This window comes from Achroia grisella, unplaced genomic scaffold (genome assembly GCF_030625045.1).
Source record: "Achroia grisella isolate CSIRO2021 unplaced genomic scaffold, CSIRO_AGI_Agris_v1 utg517, whole genome shotgun sequence".
Lineage (NCBI taxonomy): Eukaryota > Metazoa > Arthropoda > Insecta > Lepidoptera > Pyralidae > Achroia > Achroia grisella.
The window spans coordinates 399,875-417,356 of NW_026712910.1; the positions used below are offsets into that span (position 1 = coordinate 399,875).

Below are 17,482 nucleotides of genomic sequence, written 5' to 3' on the forward strand. Positions count from 1 at the left end.
CCATTGTCTATATACATGAACGGATATGTCCGGATATCAGTGTAAATATTATCATGTGGTACCACATGCATTGCTATTCCAGAGGACTAAGATTTACCATTCATTCTTTCCTCTTATCCTGTTTCACTATCTAATCGCGCCAAAACTATAAAAATCGCGAAACAAAACTTACTAAGCAAGCTGTTTTGCGTCTAAAATAGGTGAGACTAAGGTACCTGATGCAGACGACATTTTACTCTCGCTGAATTCATTCATTGTATTTTTTTAGCATTATCATTATCTGATTCAATGAATGTAGTTCTTACAGAGCAAAACTACCTGAGTTTTGCTTTGTAACAGCAATATATACTTGAATGAACTTCGTGTAATTATTATTAATTATGTATATTCAAATACGTGAAGCTATTTACATTGATAAGTAGCTCTAGAATATATAATAAAAAAGACAATATAAATACATTTAATCAACAGTGTTTAGTTTAACGTAGGTGAACCTACCGCCGTCTGTCAGATCATTTGGGAATTTGTTATTGGCGTTTCCTTCAACGGAGTTAGTCAGAAAAATAAATTGACTAATATATTTTTTGCGACAAGATTTGTACTCACAACCTTTAGGATGTAAGTCGGGGTAGTAAACCAGTAGGCCACGATAAGCTATCTGGGTTCTAATAATAATAATATTTGTATCATCCACAGGTAGTTTCATTCATTTGTTCACGTTCAATGATCCGTTAACATTTACCACCTGTTCCGTAGGGACTACAGTATTGTTTGCCGAGGGTTAGTTGCGGTAGGGCTTCAACCGGAAAGCCACTTCCTCTCATGGAGGGCGGAGGGGATTAATTGGAGTGTAATTTATTAGGGAAAGTAGTAAAATCGGTTTACTATATTGTTTGTTTTTCTAACGTAACCGATGAGAGTTAGAACGATGGATTTAATGGAATAATCTTATTACCAAAACATTCTTCTAATAGACTAAAAAATAAATTAAAAATGTATATAATTTTTAATTACCTAACTATCCTTTAGTTAGTAAGTAAATAAACAGAAAGCATTAATTCAAGTTTTTGTTTTAACATCAATAATACTAGATAAATCAATTTAGTGCGAAATGACAAATTAATGTAAGCTTGCAGAAATATCTATTAACATACTTAATTAATTTATCTTCGTGTCTAATAATAATAGATTAAAAGAGTACGGCCTTAAACACCATTGGTCGGATGGTTTCATTGTAATCAAATCACCATTCAATTGGACAATGAAAGTAAGAGCAGAGCATGTTGGCGCCGATTCAAGGCTCCAGTTACCTAAGTCGGCATGGACGTGGGATGCGAGGAGGTAGACCGAGGTCGCTGCTGCTATCTTATTTTGAGGCAAGTCCTAGACATTATCGTGTTGATTACATTTAAAAATAAGCTATTATATCTCCTAAATAAGGAAAAGTGTCTGATCTTGACAGTACTTTAGATTTAAGAGCAATTATTATTTTGTGTATCTTATTTTACTTTGATTATACGTGGGATCTTAACTGGCTAACTGTAATGTAATATATAAATTAAAATGTGCTAGATGTACTACAATAAAATGGCTACCAATATGTATTTTGTACCTAAATACAAATATCAACAATCTATGGACAAAAGAAAAAGACCTATACAAGTAAGTAATAAGTTAACTACTTTCTATTAAGTATTTTCATTAGGTATATCTATTTTTATGTCACTGCTATAGTAATTAAACAACGGCCCACCCGACGGAAAGTTGCAACCGTTGGCAATATATGTAACAAGTGGTAGCTAAATCCCTGGATTTGACGGTCTGTCATAATTTTCAGATCTTTGTATATGATAGCATAATCTAGCCTATGTTAATATGGATTAATTTATATTTTATTATGAACTAGCTAACCAACCCCAGCTTTAAATAGGTGTATACCGTATTAACATATAAACCATGGCATTAAAATTCGTTGCGTAGTTCAAAAGATCTATGCGAACAGACAGCGGAAGCGACTTCATTTTATACTATGGAAAGATATCTCCATCACACACTTACATTAAAAGACTCCACTTCATAACGTTAGACGAAATGAACAGCATCACAAATATCACATCGTTTTAAAGTTAATATTAAAATACATACAGTACTTATGATATCACAAGGATTAATTTATTTAACAAAAATATATATAACTTTTATATAGATACAGTTATCGCCAAAATGTTTCACAATTTGTATTTAAACACAAACGCTCATAATATTATGATAGATAAGTATTATATATATAATAATTATGTAAAAAAAAAACTGTCACACTAAACAATATTAAGCTACAATCCAAATAAAACAAAAGTAGGTACTTATAATGCTGCTAAATGTAGCATAGTATATTTATTTCCTAAAATTTTAATAAAAAGAAACCTAGCAATACGTTTTTAGAAACATTTAGTAGGCAAAGAAACTACGTTGTAGTTTGGCGGACACATTTATAGTTTACAATTCATACAGTAAATAGTTTACTATTACAATAATTGTATACCAGCTATTACATCAGAATAACTATTATCAGTTCTGTATAGTAATAATTATACTGCAAGCAGCAGTGCAGGCATTGCTACATAGATTACTGTCTCGGTGCATAAGACCTTATTAAACTCTATTGTTTTTAGCCATACCATAAGCAATGTGGAGCAGATTTTATCGATTCGGACTTTCTAGTTTATGCCGCTAATACAAGTGTTAATAAAACGGTGCGATGACTCCGATAGTTCTAAACGAATGAGGCTCTATGGAAACATTGTTACGACATGATGGTAACTGTAGTGTAACTGGAATACGTTATATTATAATAGTTTAAATATATAATAACAATAACGGTATATGGAAACAATACTACTATATCTACCTACACATCAAGTTTTTTTATGAATGATCATTGAATGGTGCACCCGCCTACGCCATAGTATGTTCTGGTGAGACAAAAGGGGAGGATGACTGGATTAGGATTGATGTCAAGACAGTTAACCTATCGTGGTGAATTAAGGAAAAACAGTCGCCGATAGTTTCCGGGACGGGAACATGTTGAGGTCAACCTAGTTACGCAATATGTTCTCAATCGATTCAAAATATTATTTTTCCAATCGATAGTGTACCGCTCCCACATTGAGGAGAAATTATCTTTAACAGGAATAAATGTTGATGTTTTGAGAATTTATTAGATTTTGCAGCAAGTCACTGTCGTAAATCTGCAACTAGCTATGATCTTCCTTCAAAAATTCAATTTTTAGAGTACTATGACTCAGTATAAATTAATCTATATTTTCAAAATTGAACATTTTGTATGTGCGTCAGTCGTAAACAATTTTATAATCATAGATTGTTATAAGTCTCAATAGTCCAGGATTTGTACATATCCACATGAGCTTTTACCTATATTTTTTGTGTGAGTGGTTTTATACATAGAATACGGAGAAACCTGAAATGAACAAGAACAATAACCCGTTGCCCGTTGCCGAGGTCTCTTGTTACCTTTACGTCATGCCAATAAAAACCGTGCAAAATTGATTTAATTCTTATACCTAACTATATATGTAGTTAGTACATCAAATTATATATGTTATAGTATATAGATATTTTTAGATACATTTCAGATTACAGCAACAATATACAATTGTAATTAATTTTGTGTATAGAATAAAATAAGAACATATTTTTCGGCGGGATGAATAGTCCAAAAGTATGTATATATGTGAAAGATTAAAAAAAATAGCAAAATTGAAACATCCCTCAGTAAACTGTAGAGATTGTAAAATAGCATCAATTTTGGCGAAGACATTACGTAAGAGTGAATAATTATATAAAAAACTCCTCTATTTTTAAAAATCCATAGATTTTTTTTTATGTGAATCCGATTTAATTACTATACTGTGTTGTTCACTGTGACCAATGACATTCTATCTTTATTACACCTCATTATTTCTACATTAACGGTAGTCTAGAGATAGTACGCAAAAATATTACCGTGTAGGTAACAGTGCAAACTAACCAGATACCATACACTCATCTGGAAATCTCCGAAAGCAAGGAGACACAAAATCCTCAAACCTTTATATCATTTTTTAACATGTTTCCTTATGAGATGCAAACAAATACTGAGAAGAGTTTTTGGGTATTTCCTCGGGAAGAATAATCGCGCGGATAAACTTTCTTTTACACAATAATTTCAACAAATAGGTATTTTTTACACTAGCGTATAAATGTTTATTTATATGTAATAGTATGTATTTTAGTATTCTTTCAAGTTTTCTAGTTGTTGTAATCTATACTCTGCAATATTTATAACACAAAATAGTAAATAATAGTAATCTATATTTATTATGAAGTCATTTTTAAATACGTTTAGATTATACATAATATTTTCTGTAAAAAATATACGAGTACCTATATTATAATAGTCTAGTATTATTATTCTTTATCCAATTACGGAATGATATTTGATAGTGGACTTACATTTCAACCAGCGTACAATGAATATGTCTTTTATATGGCTTCATCGAAGACTCGTAAAGTTCACGTTTCACCACTTTTGTCACAAAACATATATATCGCACAAATCTAAAAACACGAGCTCTTAAGAACTGTTATTTTATTTTTTGTTACTGGCCACGAGTTTTAAGTCACTGATAATTCTAATTAGTGAATGAAATTTATAACAATTTTTAAAAATACCGTATTCTATCGATTCTGTTAACGTAGACAAAGTGCGTTCGATTCTTAAAAAAAAACTTTTTTTTCTTTTCTGCTAGGGCTTGGATGTGGTCGCCAGGCAGAGTGCGCAAGCGGATGTGCGCAGGGAGCCGGCCGGCTGACTGCGCCCGCCGACGCTCAAGTGTTGCTCCATGTTCGATTGTTTATATCGACATGCAGGCTGCACGTCGATTCTATAAATGATGCCACATTTGTACTCTACAAATGTGGCATCATTTATAGAATTCGTATGCAAGTATCACAATCAACTGACGTAGGTATATCGGTGTTTACTTGTTTGTACCTAAGTACAAAACCTAGCAAAAAAGTGGCTTGAAGAGAATTTCTTAAACTCGCCATACAGTTAAGTTAATAGGGATTTCTCCCTATTCTGTAAAAGATATTTAAAAAAAAGCAAGCTGAAACTGAGTAAAAAAAAAGACTATTTTTACATAAATTTCTTGTATAACTCATTCTCTAGTGCAGTCTTAGTAGGATGGTATATCATCTAGTGGAGCTGTTACTTGCAGTTAACATTAGGATGGTTCGAAAAAAGTCTAGTCTTATTCATCAAGGCATTTCCTTGTCTTTGCCAAATTCTCCCTGAAAATCATCGTGATAAATTCCTAGTGAATTGGTCACTATGGACTAACTGATCTGACTTCATTCTCATCTTATCAACCTGGTGCCCCGCCAGCGTAAACCGTTAGCGCAGACAGTTGCACCATTCCATTATCATGCATTAAACAAATCATCACCATTATCAGTATGCTTCGTTTACCTTCCATACAGAGTAAAAAAGCATTCCAAATGAGATCGTCTTCAAATTAGGGGGAAGCTTAACCACAATTCCTTCACAATTTGGAGCTAGCTCTGTCGAACATATGACCATAGAAAACTTATAGCGAGAAATCTGAAGTTTCTCCACGTAGCTGTTTAAGGACAAATTTAATTAAAATATACAATTGTCGTGTATAAATATCGATAAAATAATATCGACTTGAACGCGAACTACCATCGTGACTCACCTCGCGTCTCAACGCCAACAACAAAACGAATTCAAACACCAAAATGACGTAAGTGACCACTAAAGTCGACAAAAAGCCAGCTTTACCTCTGTCGAGGGCCAAACACACGGTTACAAAAAATACCAACAAAGCGCCTGGCGTTTACGACCACTTCATATTTGGAAATGGCGAACAATGAACTTGCAGTGGCGAACTAGACCAAACACCGCGCGGGCTAAAGTTTAGTATATGGAACAAGTTTGTAAAAAGAATGGTTCGCTAAATGTGAATTGCTTTATGGTTTACGCATAAAACAGGGCCAAAGTCATACACCTATACACACAAAGACAATAGTAACTCAAGTTATACGAGTAAAAGTGTAACTCAGACAGACGTAACTGTAGTGAAGATGTCACTGTGCTGTGCTATCTGCTGAACCGTGACTAAAAGTTAAAAAAAAAACTTCAAATCCGCTCAGCCAAAGAGAATTGAGGTTCTTGCGTTTTTTGTCAATTAACATTAAGATTGAACCTTGATACCGGAGTTGGAAGGTCATGAAATCAAATTAATAACTACTGTAAAAAGTTGGCGGGCTAGCAATTGTGTTCATTATAAAATTAAACGTTATTTTATATAAGTAAGCGATTAGATAATTTTATTACGCAGTATATTTATTTAGCTCTATAATAAAATGTTAAGTGTGCAACACGTGCTTGGCCTTTACATGAACCATTTATTTATGTAGGTATAACGAGACACGTACTTATATCTAATTTTGTATGTAGCCATGTATATACACAGCGGATATTGGCGTACATACAGTATTAGATATAATGTTATGGTCATCTCAAAATGTAGAACATACAATATAATTTCCGTATCATTATAATTGCGTAAATTTTATGTTAAGGTATGTATGTACTGGCTTGTATATACTATTGTAATGGATCGGTGGACTGTATGGGTATGTAAATGGTGAAAACACGTAGATTATGATAATAAATATATTAATATGCAGCTGAGAAATATGTAAAAACAATGTAAACATAATTGAAATGTATCAAAAACATGACATAAAAATAACTGTTCTAAAAATATAAATAAAAATATCAAAATAGTTTGCGGCGGCCGGACGCTAACAACTGTTCTTGAAAAAAGTATATTACAGTATATAATATATTTATGTATTAAAAAAAAATATGTTGTAATTAAAATGTATTTGTGTGTTTTTATTTCTTGTTTAATATCAATAGTACAAGCTCTGGTAATTTGGGGTAAAGATGATAACAATGTGGTTGTTATTATTTAATTAATATTATGGTAGATTCAAAGGAGAAATGCATCTTTCTGTCTTAGTGATTGTTATAGTTTTCTTTTTATTCACATCCTGAGGAGATAAAAACCATCGCTCCTAAGAATATCGTTAAATTTTTATCCTTGACGGGCCTAGGTAGCGATATTTTGAGAAATGGTGAGCACAATACATCTATGTAGGTCACAGTGCTACAGGTCTTAACATCTGACAATAGCCCAAAAACCCTGAGTAAAAAAAATACGTACTATGTTTTGACAGGTGACCGGTCCACATATAAAACATGAATCCGTTCCTTTACAAAATAAAGGTAGCGAGACAACGTGTTGTGTGACGAGTAGTTTCTCAGTGCGTACAAAAGACTTCAACGAGATTAACTCACAAGAACAGAATAGCCAAATGTCAAGGTGTCTGTTGGTATAAATCTGTTAAACTATGACAATACTGTACTGCAATAATATCCTACTACGGTTAAAAAGTGCCACTTTAATCCTATTTATTTGTTCAACTTAAATACTTCACGAAACGGCGTAACTCAATAAATATGGGTGGACAGATTAAAACTAATTGGTTAATTGTTACCCGTGTGTCTTCGTATGCTTTTTATTAATACATACATCTATTTAAATTGATATTTTATTAAGATTAATTCCGACTTAAAAAAACAAAAAGACACATATTAGCATTTATAATATTAGTAAATCGTTGCTGATAAGATACATTCCCATTGTTGGTTTCATATACCTAAATTCAATCCAGGTTGGTAAGTCCAATCGTGTATTCTGTGAAACATAGTTTATAATCGTAACAGTATATTTCTTATTGAAGCAAACTCCTTGATGGTTTTTTTTATATGTATTTAAAATTTTAGAATATTTTTTTGTGACTTTTTTTATAACAATCTATTATGTATCGCTGTCGTACTATTTGCATGTTATAATTATCTCTATAGTTTTTCTCGCAATATCATCGACACATCTCACTCTTCAGGTACATCAGATATTTTTGCTTCACATACATACTATAGGTATACATACGTATGCCTATTACAAAAAGATAACTGATAGTCGTCTGTACAAGATATACGTGTAAAAAAATTGAAAAACTATTATTGAGGGACTTTATAAATTTAATATGTTAGGATTTGTATTGGTTTTGTCTGTATATTTGTACTAGAAATTGTGGTAATCATCATATAAAGTTGTGTGGTTTTTATATTCCAACTAGTTTACAAACAAAAATGTTATACACGTACCAAGTTGCGGACTCAGCTAGTAATCTTACAATTAATATATAATATTATAAACGCGAAAGTTTGTGAGTATGGATGGATGTTTGTTACTCTTTCACGCAAAAACTACGAAACGGATTTTGATTAAACTTTACAGTAATATAGCTTATACATGAGAATAAAATATAGGCTATAAATTTCACGCGGGTGAAACCGAAGGGATAGCTAATATTAATATATAGGTACTTCTAAAATATATGCAGCATTAGATTCATCACCCACATGACTATTGTTCCGTTAAATATTTGACATTGACTTCATGATTAATTATAAAAGCATCCTACGTTTCACCCACTCTCTACAACTTCCGACCTAACAAACAAAATGCAGTCTCATGAATACTGCATGATTTGGGTAACTTACCAGTCTAAATGTATGTAGTACATGTAATGTAAACTTTTTATACGCCGATATTTATAAAATCTAACTTCCCTAAATCCCTAAAAGTAGATAATTATTAGTTTCCACAATTGTTCGGTACGAATGCAATGTGCGTGTAAGAGTGAAATTTAATTAAATGCAAAAGGATCATAGATATGAGTACCGAAATGAATTGCATAACTCCTTACTTTTGTATACTGAAAAACAAAAAACTTTAAAAGAATGTTAGAATGATAATAGAGGAATTTTACAATATTTTTAACAGGTAGCGCCATCTACATTCACATTGGTGAACTATGTAAGACAGCACAAGAATTGGCTGATTTGCTAAGCAGATACTGTACGAATCAGTTTACAAGTAATTCGTTTTAATTAATTAAAAAGATTTTCAAAGAAACACTCAATAGCAGAAATAGAAATAATACTAACATACTTGTATAAGTACTGAAAGTGAATTTTAATGTCTAACTAGCTAGAGTTGCTTTCAACCGAGACAACATAGATATTTAGTTTCGTAATTTACCAACAGATGTCGCTACTGTACAAAACTTCGTTGCTTCGTTAATAACTGATGGTGTACCGGTTAGTGCTAATTTATAAGATACATATAATTACGTTTGGTTCATTTTATATTATAGCATATTGCTATAATTTAAATGATTACTGATCATTACAAAGACGGTCTAAGTACTATTCTGTATCAATATTTATCACTAACTTAGAGTAGCAATGCTGTCCGCGTGTAATATGTGTTACATAGCTAACTAAGGATATTATCTATTTATATATTTAGTACATACCAATTTTCATATCCGTCCAGTAGTAAAGAAAACATCTATCCATTCCCAGAAACTTTCGCGTTTAATATATTAAACAGAATCGCCATGACAACAAGCCAAGTGATGGGCATGTCTCTCTCCATAAGAGGAAATTAGCATTTATATGATATCATTAATTTTCTATGTCACCACATCAAAATCATATAAAGTGTATTTTACTACTATAAACTTATTTTCTCTTATAGACTAAGTAAGTAGTGGATATGAAATGTATATATAACTTCTTTTAATAAAATAAATTAATGTATTGATATAAAACAAAGTTAAGTTTCTATATTTATGTTAGAAGTAGGTATTCGCTTTTTTCAAGATACGATAAGTTTTATCATTTACAAATATAACTAATATTATTAACCTCAATTTTTATGCTACCGAATTTTTTAAGTTATTTTTTCTATTGCATATATTGCTGATAAATTGATTGTTACATACAAATTATATTTGTTCATACCACTTCATAGCCGACGTTACTTGCTGATAATGAAGCTATTTATAAATAAAAGAATTTCCTTAATCGGTTAAGTATTCTTTTAGTTTAACAATTAAAACTAACATGCATAAATAATCTAAACCTTAAATATAAACCTAAACCTTTCTTTTTAAAATACACTAGCCGTTAAAATAGCCTATGTCCGTAATCATAAGTAATCTATAATCATTTAAAATTTCGTTAATATCGATTCAGTTGTTTAGTCGTAAAAAGGTAACAAACAGACAAATTTTATTTTAATTCAAAAAGTAAACGAAATCACGAGTAACAACTAGTATAAATGTAGATATAGGTTTACGCAATTCTATTTGCGGCTGCTAGTTCCTTAATGCAGCATCATTTGACCGCCTCGGTAGTTTATCATACCACTTCTCTTTCAATGGTGCGGGTTCGATTCCTCACAACAAATTGTAATTTGTATTCATGAGTAAGATTTGTATATTAATACAGTGAGAGTAAGATTTGTACAATAAAATTATTATTGTAAATTTTGTATTCATGTAGAAAACAACAGAACTCTAGTCAACACATAAAACAGCAAAAATAGATAGATCCACGTAACCAATTTTGTAACTGTACGTTATTTTATTATCTATAATATATCGAGTGTTACAAACCAGATAAGAATAAACAAGTATTAATAGGTATTAATGCAATTAACGGTAGCATTAAGGAAGTGCAATTATCAAGCGCCAGTAAAGAGTAGGTCGAATATCGGTAGACTAGGCGACAGTACAAATATGAATAAGTACACATTTCTTTTATTAAAACAAGTTCTAAATTAGTTTAGAGAACTTCTACGAGGATTAGGTGTTTATGATTGATATAATAAAAAAAATCATATTGATGAAGCCAATTTTGAGTTTTACAAGACTAGTGAACTACAATCGCTTTAATTAAAAGCATACCTACGTATACTGATATATATCAATATATTTCATATAGACAATCACACGTACACAAACTAGAAGATAAGATAAATTTATCTTTAATCAATTAAATTCTTTTAACTATTTTAACATTACAATAATTCTTTCGCCATATAATAAAAGAGTATAAACGATGTCAACTGTACGTACTCTCATACAAGTTTGTACAAGATTTTGACGTACGAAAGTACCAAAATTATTCAAAACATTATGATGTAGACTATAGTCAAATTAAATGAGATTTTATCAGATTTTTTTATTTCCTAGTAGGTTATTTGCACAGAGTATATAGTGCCTAGTACTCCGTGCTATTACTAAGTTAATTGGCGGTCGAGATACACGTTTATTTCTAAATTTCCTGTGCGCTAGCATATCGTGCAAATGACACCTTGGCATTTTAGATGTATAAATTGGCACTAACACAATGGGTAGTATTCTTTCTTCATCTCATTACACTTATATTGCCGTAAATGTCGTGTTACGGCAATCTAAGTGTAATAGACATAACACTTATATTACGTATCAACACAGTTTTATCGTCCGATGAAGCTGTAAAGGCCAACAGTAATAAAATTCATAAACGCTATAGATCACTCTGTATATCTAAGTGCAAGTCTTTTCATACTTAGATTACCATAGATACCGTGAACTTAGATAAAGAACTTTGTAAATAATCTTACCTGGGTTTGCGGGCGTCCTGCGACGTCGCGCCGACGCTCTCCTCACAACCGTTGACACCAAGGAATCCATCTCACTCCCGGAGTCCCATTTGGACCATCGTGGAACGAGTCTTGTTGGCACTCGTCCATCGTCCTCAGTGTCCCTATCACTACTGGTTGGGGGCAGGTTGGATTCATCACTTTCAGCAGGTGGAGGGTCCACTTTTACGTTCATATTGAACACTCCATTCATAGTTACATCCCTAATATCATCAGTACATGTGAAGGGATGCGTTAATGTTCGACGTATGTTACTTTTTCTGTGTTTCACCTTCATTGATCCTTCTGATAATGAACGTTTGCCATTCAGTTTGTTGTCTGTTTTTGTGTCGCCGCGGGAACATTTCAAATCGGATGGTGACAAGGACTTTTTTCTCGAGTTACGTCTTTTGTTACAACGTTTTTGTCTGCTAGATTCACGTGTTGTCTGCATCGTGGCTACATTGATGAGATCTGCAACAAAAAGTTCATACTTTAAATGTTTGTGTGAACCGAGAGCGAAAAGTACAAGTTTTACTCGAAAAACCAGTTTATTAGACATTGTATGTATGAATTTTGATCGCAGCAATAGCCTTACATATTAATCAAGAAAATAAGAGAACATATGTAGGAAGAAAGTACATAATCCTATTGATATTGGATTATTGATGTACAAGAATACAGTTACAAATAAGAAAGCTTATAAAATATTGCAGTAATTACATTGCACTAGACATTTTTTAGATTATATCGATATAGGTAGACTATGTACAAATTAAGTGTGTGAGAATTAAGAAACAATTTATTAAAAAACCTTGCTCCATATTGTTTCTTGTCCTTATGTAATTCGAAACAAACATTATTTTGTTGTATAATATTACGGATACACAAAGTAATAACAAAACAGATTAAACTACGAAAATTTAATAGATTAGTAAATTAAAATTTACATTTTATACAATACAGATAAATACGAACTACAAATATAGAGAAGGTTGAACATCTTATTTAAAATAAAATGATTCAGTTTTTGATAATGTCGTTGCAATCATGAACAATCTGCTTTAAAAGAACACTCTATGGACCAGGCATCGCCGAGTAATTGATATTTTAATAGTTTTTAACGGACTTGAAACTTTAAATCAAAACTGTGTTTTTCAAACTTTCCTCCATTGTATCTCAGAAACGGCTGGACCGAATTACTTGAAATTTACAGGGCACACTCAATATATGTAAACGCATGGAATGAACTATTATCAATCAAAACTTCGATTTTTTTATAGCAAAAAACAAAAAAAAAAACGCCATTTGATAACTTTTATTTCAAATGTCTATCAAAAATCCAATTTTTTTTATATTCATTTGATTAGAGGTCATTCCGTGCTTTTAAGCCTACAAATTGTTTTTTTTTTTTGTCAGATATGCCGATAGATGGAGGAATGCTCTTTTTTTTGAGAGCGCTTAACTCTAGTTTGACTGAATATTTTTACTGAAATTTTATATTTAACTGTCCAAATATGTGTTAATAAATGGCTTAAACTACGAAAATTTAATAGATTAGTAAATTAAAATTTACATTTTATACAATACAGATAAATACGAACTACAAATATAGAGAAGGTTGAACATCTTATTTAAAATAAAATGATTCAGTTTTTGATAACTGCAATCATTTCTTTTAACACCCGCGCCGATAATTGAAAGCTAAAATAAAGAAATAATTACCAATCTTATTAATATTATAGACGCGAATGTTTGTCAGTATGGATAGATGGATGTTTGTGACTCTTCCACACAAAACATACGGAACTGATTTTGATGAATCTTTACAGCCATGCATCAGAACAACACATAGGCTATAATTTAAAAAGATATGTAAATTGGGTGAAATATAAGAGAAATGTCAAGTAAGTATGTGCGATGCAGACGAAGTTGCTCGGGTCAGCAAGTTAACAATAATTATTACATAAATAGATATGGTCAATGCTTAAGAAAAAAATTAAGTAAAAATTGTTTTATAAAATGGTACCTTTTATTTATTTATTCTTTGTTGAATAAATAAATTTTGTGAAGAAGACGAGCTAAATGCGATATGACAATCTTTACCAGGTAACCTTTGGGTATACTTAAATAACTATAGGTACAATAGATAAATATACTATTAAAATGTAAATATACTAATAATAATTTCATACATATCCACAGCATCGAACATTAATATTTAAGCATCATCAAGACCAGGCGAGATCATACTAATTTAAAGTTAAAATGCTTTCCAATTTCTTCTCAATAAATCTAACATATCACTGCATTATACTTCTTATGTTCTTAGATTAGAAATAATATTTTAATACAATACCTTGAATACAATCCAGTAACCACAAAACCAAAGAAATTCACATTAACTCCGCGTAAACAAAGACATAAACCCACAAACACACAAAACAAACATGTATACACTGCGGTATCTTTACAAAAATTGTATGTACCAGTAACGTAGCAAAATAATCACAGCACAGATAAGAAAATAGTTATCTTGTCAGCTCTATTTTTGAACGCAACACTGAGGCTATATCCTTACTATACATTTTATTTTACAGAAATTATATAATTTATAACAAAAAGAAAGAATCGGAATGAACACGATGATTATGAAATATGTAGTATTTACTCATAACGTGAACAGATCGAGTATGACACGGAATACGTCTACAGTCGACTAACCTGTAAACTGAACTAAACAGCCTGAGCCTGAACAGTGGTAAGCAGCGTGAGTCCGTACATAGTTCACAATGTATTTAACACCGTAATCACAACTATCACCTGATAAAACATTGTACGATTACACTATGAAGATAATACAAGACTTTCTATTTGAGAAATACTTAAGAACCTTAACCTTGGCCTCGGATTGCAATCCATAATTAAAATTGTAACAATACCTGTAGAATAGTTTGCTATTTTGGTCTTCCATTAAATATTCCCTACGTTCATTATATTAACTATAACTTCTTTTATAGTTGTGTTTTGCTTAGTAATTTATACTACTATATTTTTACTATAAACCCTATCAAACGGTGATTACTAAAACATATATTATAAATAATCTGTATGTGTTAATGAACTCGCAATTTCAATATTTTATAACTTAATAATATAAATAGTGAATTTAGAAAACACTTTCGCTGTTTGAAATGTACTCATTGTTCCAGAATGGCATAAGTTTATGAGTTGTGTATATATTGCATTAATATATGGACAAAAACTAAAATAGACTAATAGGTAGTAAATCTTTATTGTGTACAGAAAACAAATACCAAAGAAAACAGTATGTACAACAACAGTACATTACAAAAGGCTTTCTTATAAGCAATTTATGTGTAACATAATATAGTAAAACAAAGACACCGAAAAAGGAATAAAGGATAATTATATAAAATGTATCTTTTTTCAGAAACTTTTACAATATAAACCTTATACATACATATTTATAACAAAAGCATTTTAACTTTTGGCTACCAATATTGAATTCCTACTTTAGCGAAATGAATTTAAATAAACACTAGCAGAATACAGTTTCCTAAATCACAATATTTACTATTAACAATTTTATAATAAATAAATTCGATTCTATAAAAAGATTCATCACTACGGCTTGAGAATTACAAAAAAAAAGTACAGAAATTTAATTTTCGTTGTCGGATAATAGAGGCTTTTATGATATCACACTACATTCAGTTTTTTTTTTCTAAGTGGGTCAAATGCCTCAGCGGAAATGTTTATGGGTATTTTATAAACTCTTAAGTGTACGTAATTGATGGTAATTGATAGAATTAAAATCATTCACACAGCTCTATCATGCTATATAACAGCATCAAATGGCAGAATAACATTCTAAACTACATTATATATGTATATGTACATGTAATAATTTTAATAGTCATCATTACGCAATAAGCACTTTAACTAGATTGATTAAGGTTAAGTTTTACTTATACACCACTATAACTATACTAAGAATGAATAAGATTTTATATTAACATTCGTACTAAAAAAAAGCTTTTCTTTTTACACAATCATTACCGGTCCAAGGTCCGGGGCTACAAATAGTTATCAAATTTCTTGTAAATTGGAGAATATAAAATCATTATATTCTAGAAAAGCAATGTATTGATATATCTATTAAATTGGGGATTTCTTTAAAGTAAAACATTATTCATAATTATTATGTAAAACATAATCTAAATTACATTTCCTTTGTTTTCTATAAAATTACTAGCTTGTCTACGACTTCGTCTACATTATCACGGCTGACCGAGATAAAATTAGTCTATAATTCTCCATTCCAAATTCTACTTCTGTGCCGAAATTCATGATGATTGGTGAAGCCGGTAAGGCGTGAAAGCGTAACAAACAAGCTTACCTTTGCATTTATAATATTAGATAGAATTAGAGTACCTCTATCGTTAAAAAATACATAAATTACAAATAATTCCATGCAAAATAAAATTTTATAAGGCCCTATTAAACGTATTAACTGTTAACCTAAATTGCTCTTACGAAAGACCTTTTTAAATAACGAGACTGACGATGCCAGTTTATGTCATGGTGGCCTTTGTTTCAACACCATTAATGGTCTATTTGTGTTTTTGGTGATATTTTACAACAGGTAAGAATTGGTCAACCCAAGGCTATTGTACAAGACACAGCATTTTTTAGGATGCTAATGGGAATGGTGCACTCCGCCTGTACGTATACGCTGGTGGGTCTCCAGTGGAGGTTGATAGAATAAACACGAAATAAGTTATGTTAGCCCAGTAAACGTTTTTTATTTTAAAATACTATGCACATTGCAAGAAAATCTGTATTTATATTTTTATCATTACGTAGGTACTACGTACATTTTTAAGTAATACAAACATACGTAGTTAATGTCTGCTTGCATTGTATGTTTAGCCATAATGGCCATACTGCCATGTAAAAGGCGTATCTTTCTGTTACACCTAAGGCACACCAAAGACAATTTTCCACATTAATCAGTATTTTATTTTAAATTCTATTCATAAGCAAATAAAGGTTAAAAAAGGATTGCCACAAAAAGAAATACAATAGTAATGTGTAAGACTCACTTGCTGTCTTGGTCTTGAATAGTTGTACCGTTATGTAGTCGATTATTGCTGGTTGGTGTAAGTATGAATGACAGTTCATCTTCTCATAAACAAAAGGGGCTCACGTTTCCCATGGCCCGAGACAATGACAAGGTTTTATCGTGCTCATAATATCTACCCTATTCTATATAACTCCCGACGTTTTCTTCATTAGAACTTTTTCACAGTTATAAAAATCGTAATAAATGTACTATGTTTGTATACATGTAAGTCAGCCGCCTAACAACACTGTGCTGATGTCCATCAAACTACACTCTAAGCTTTTCATTAATATAATATACGATTATGACAACAACGCGATGTATACTACTAACAAAATATAATTAATTTTGACACTCAAGATTGAAATGAAAATGTCTTATAAAATTTCTCAATAATATTAAACATATTAACTAGTGATACATTTTTATACGTTAATATATAATTTAGTATATGAGCATAGCATATAAATACATACTTGTCTGTGTTATAATTTTAAACCAATAAAAAAACATCATGTTTTGTTCATTAACAACATTAATAGATCGTTACTAGAGTCCCTATTAATTACCAAGAAACAATTGTCTAAATTAGGTCAAAGTTCGCAAAAACTATATAGAGTACGTAGAGTTGAAAATA

At 31.1% G+C, this 17,482-nt stretch overlaps 1 protein-coding gene across 2 annotated transcripts in view; it reads right to left on the minus strand.

Annotated features, from left to right (window-relative positions):
- Positions 1-17,482, minus strand: part of LOC131847279 (uncharacterized) — a 75,812-nt gene that overhangs the window by 38,140 nt on the left and 20,190 nt on the right. The window contains exons 1-2 of one of the 2 annotated variants that reach the window (XM_059196812.1): positions 14,056-14,283; positions 11,679-12,170 (exon numbers count right to left, since the gene is read on the minus strand). In XM_059196812.1, the coding sequence (XP_059052795.1) occupies positions 11,679-12,150 (472 nt within the window). In that variant the 5' untranslated portion in view covers positions 12,151-12,170; positions 14,056-14,283. Of the gene's footprint in view, positions 1-11,678; positions 12,171-14,055; positions 14,284-17,482 lie in introns of those variants that run through there. The other variant, XM_059196811.1, reaches the window with a different exon arrangement.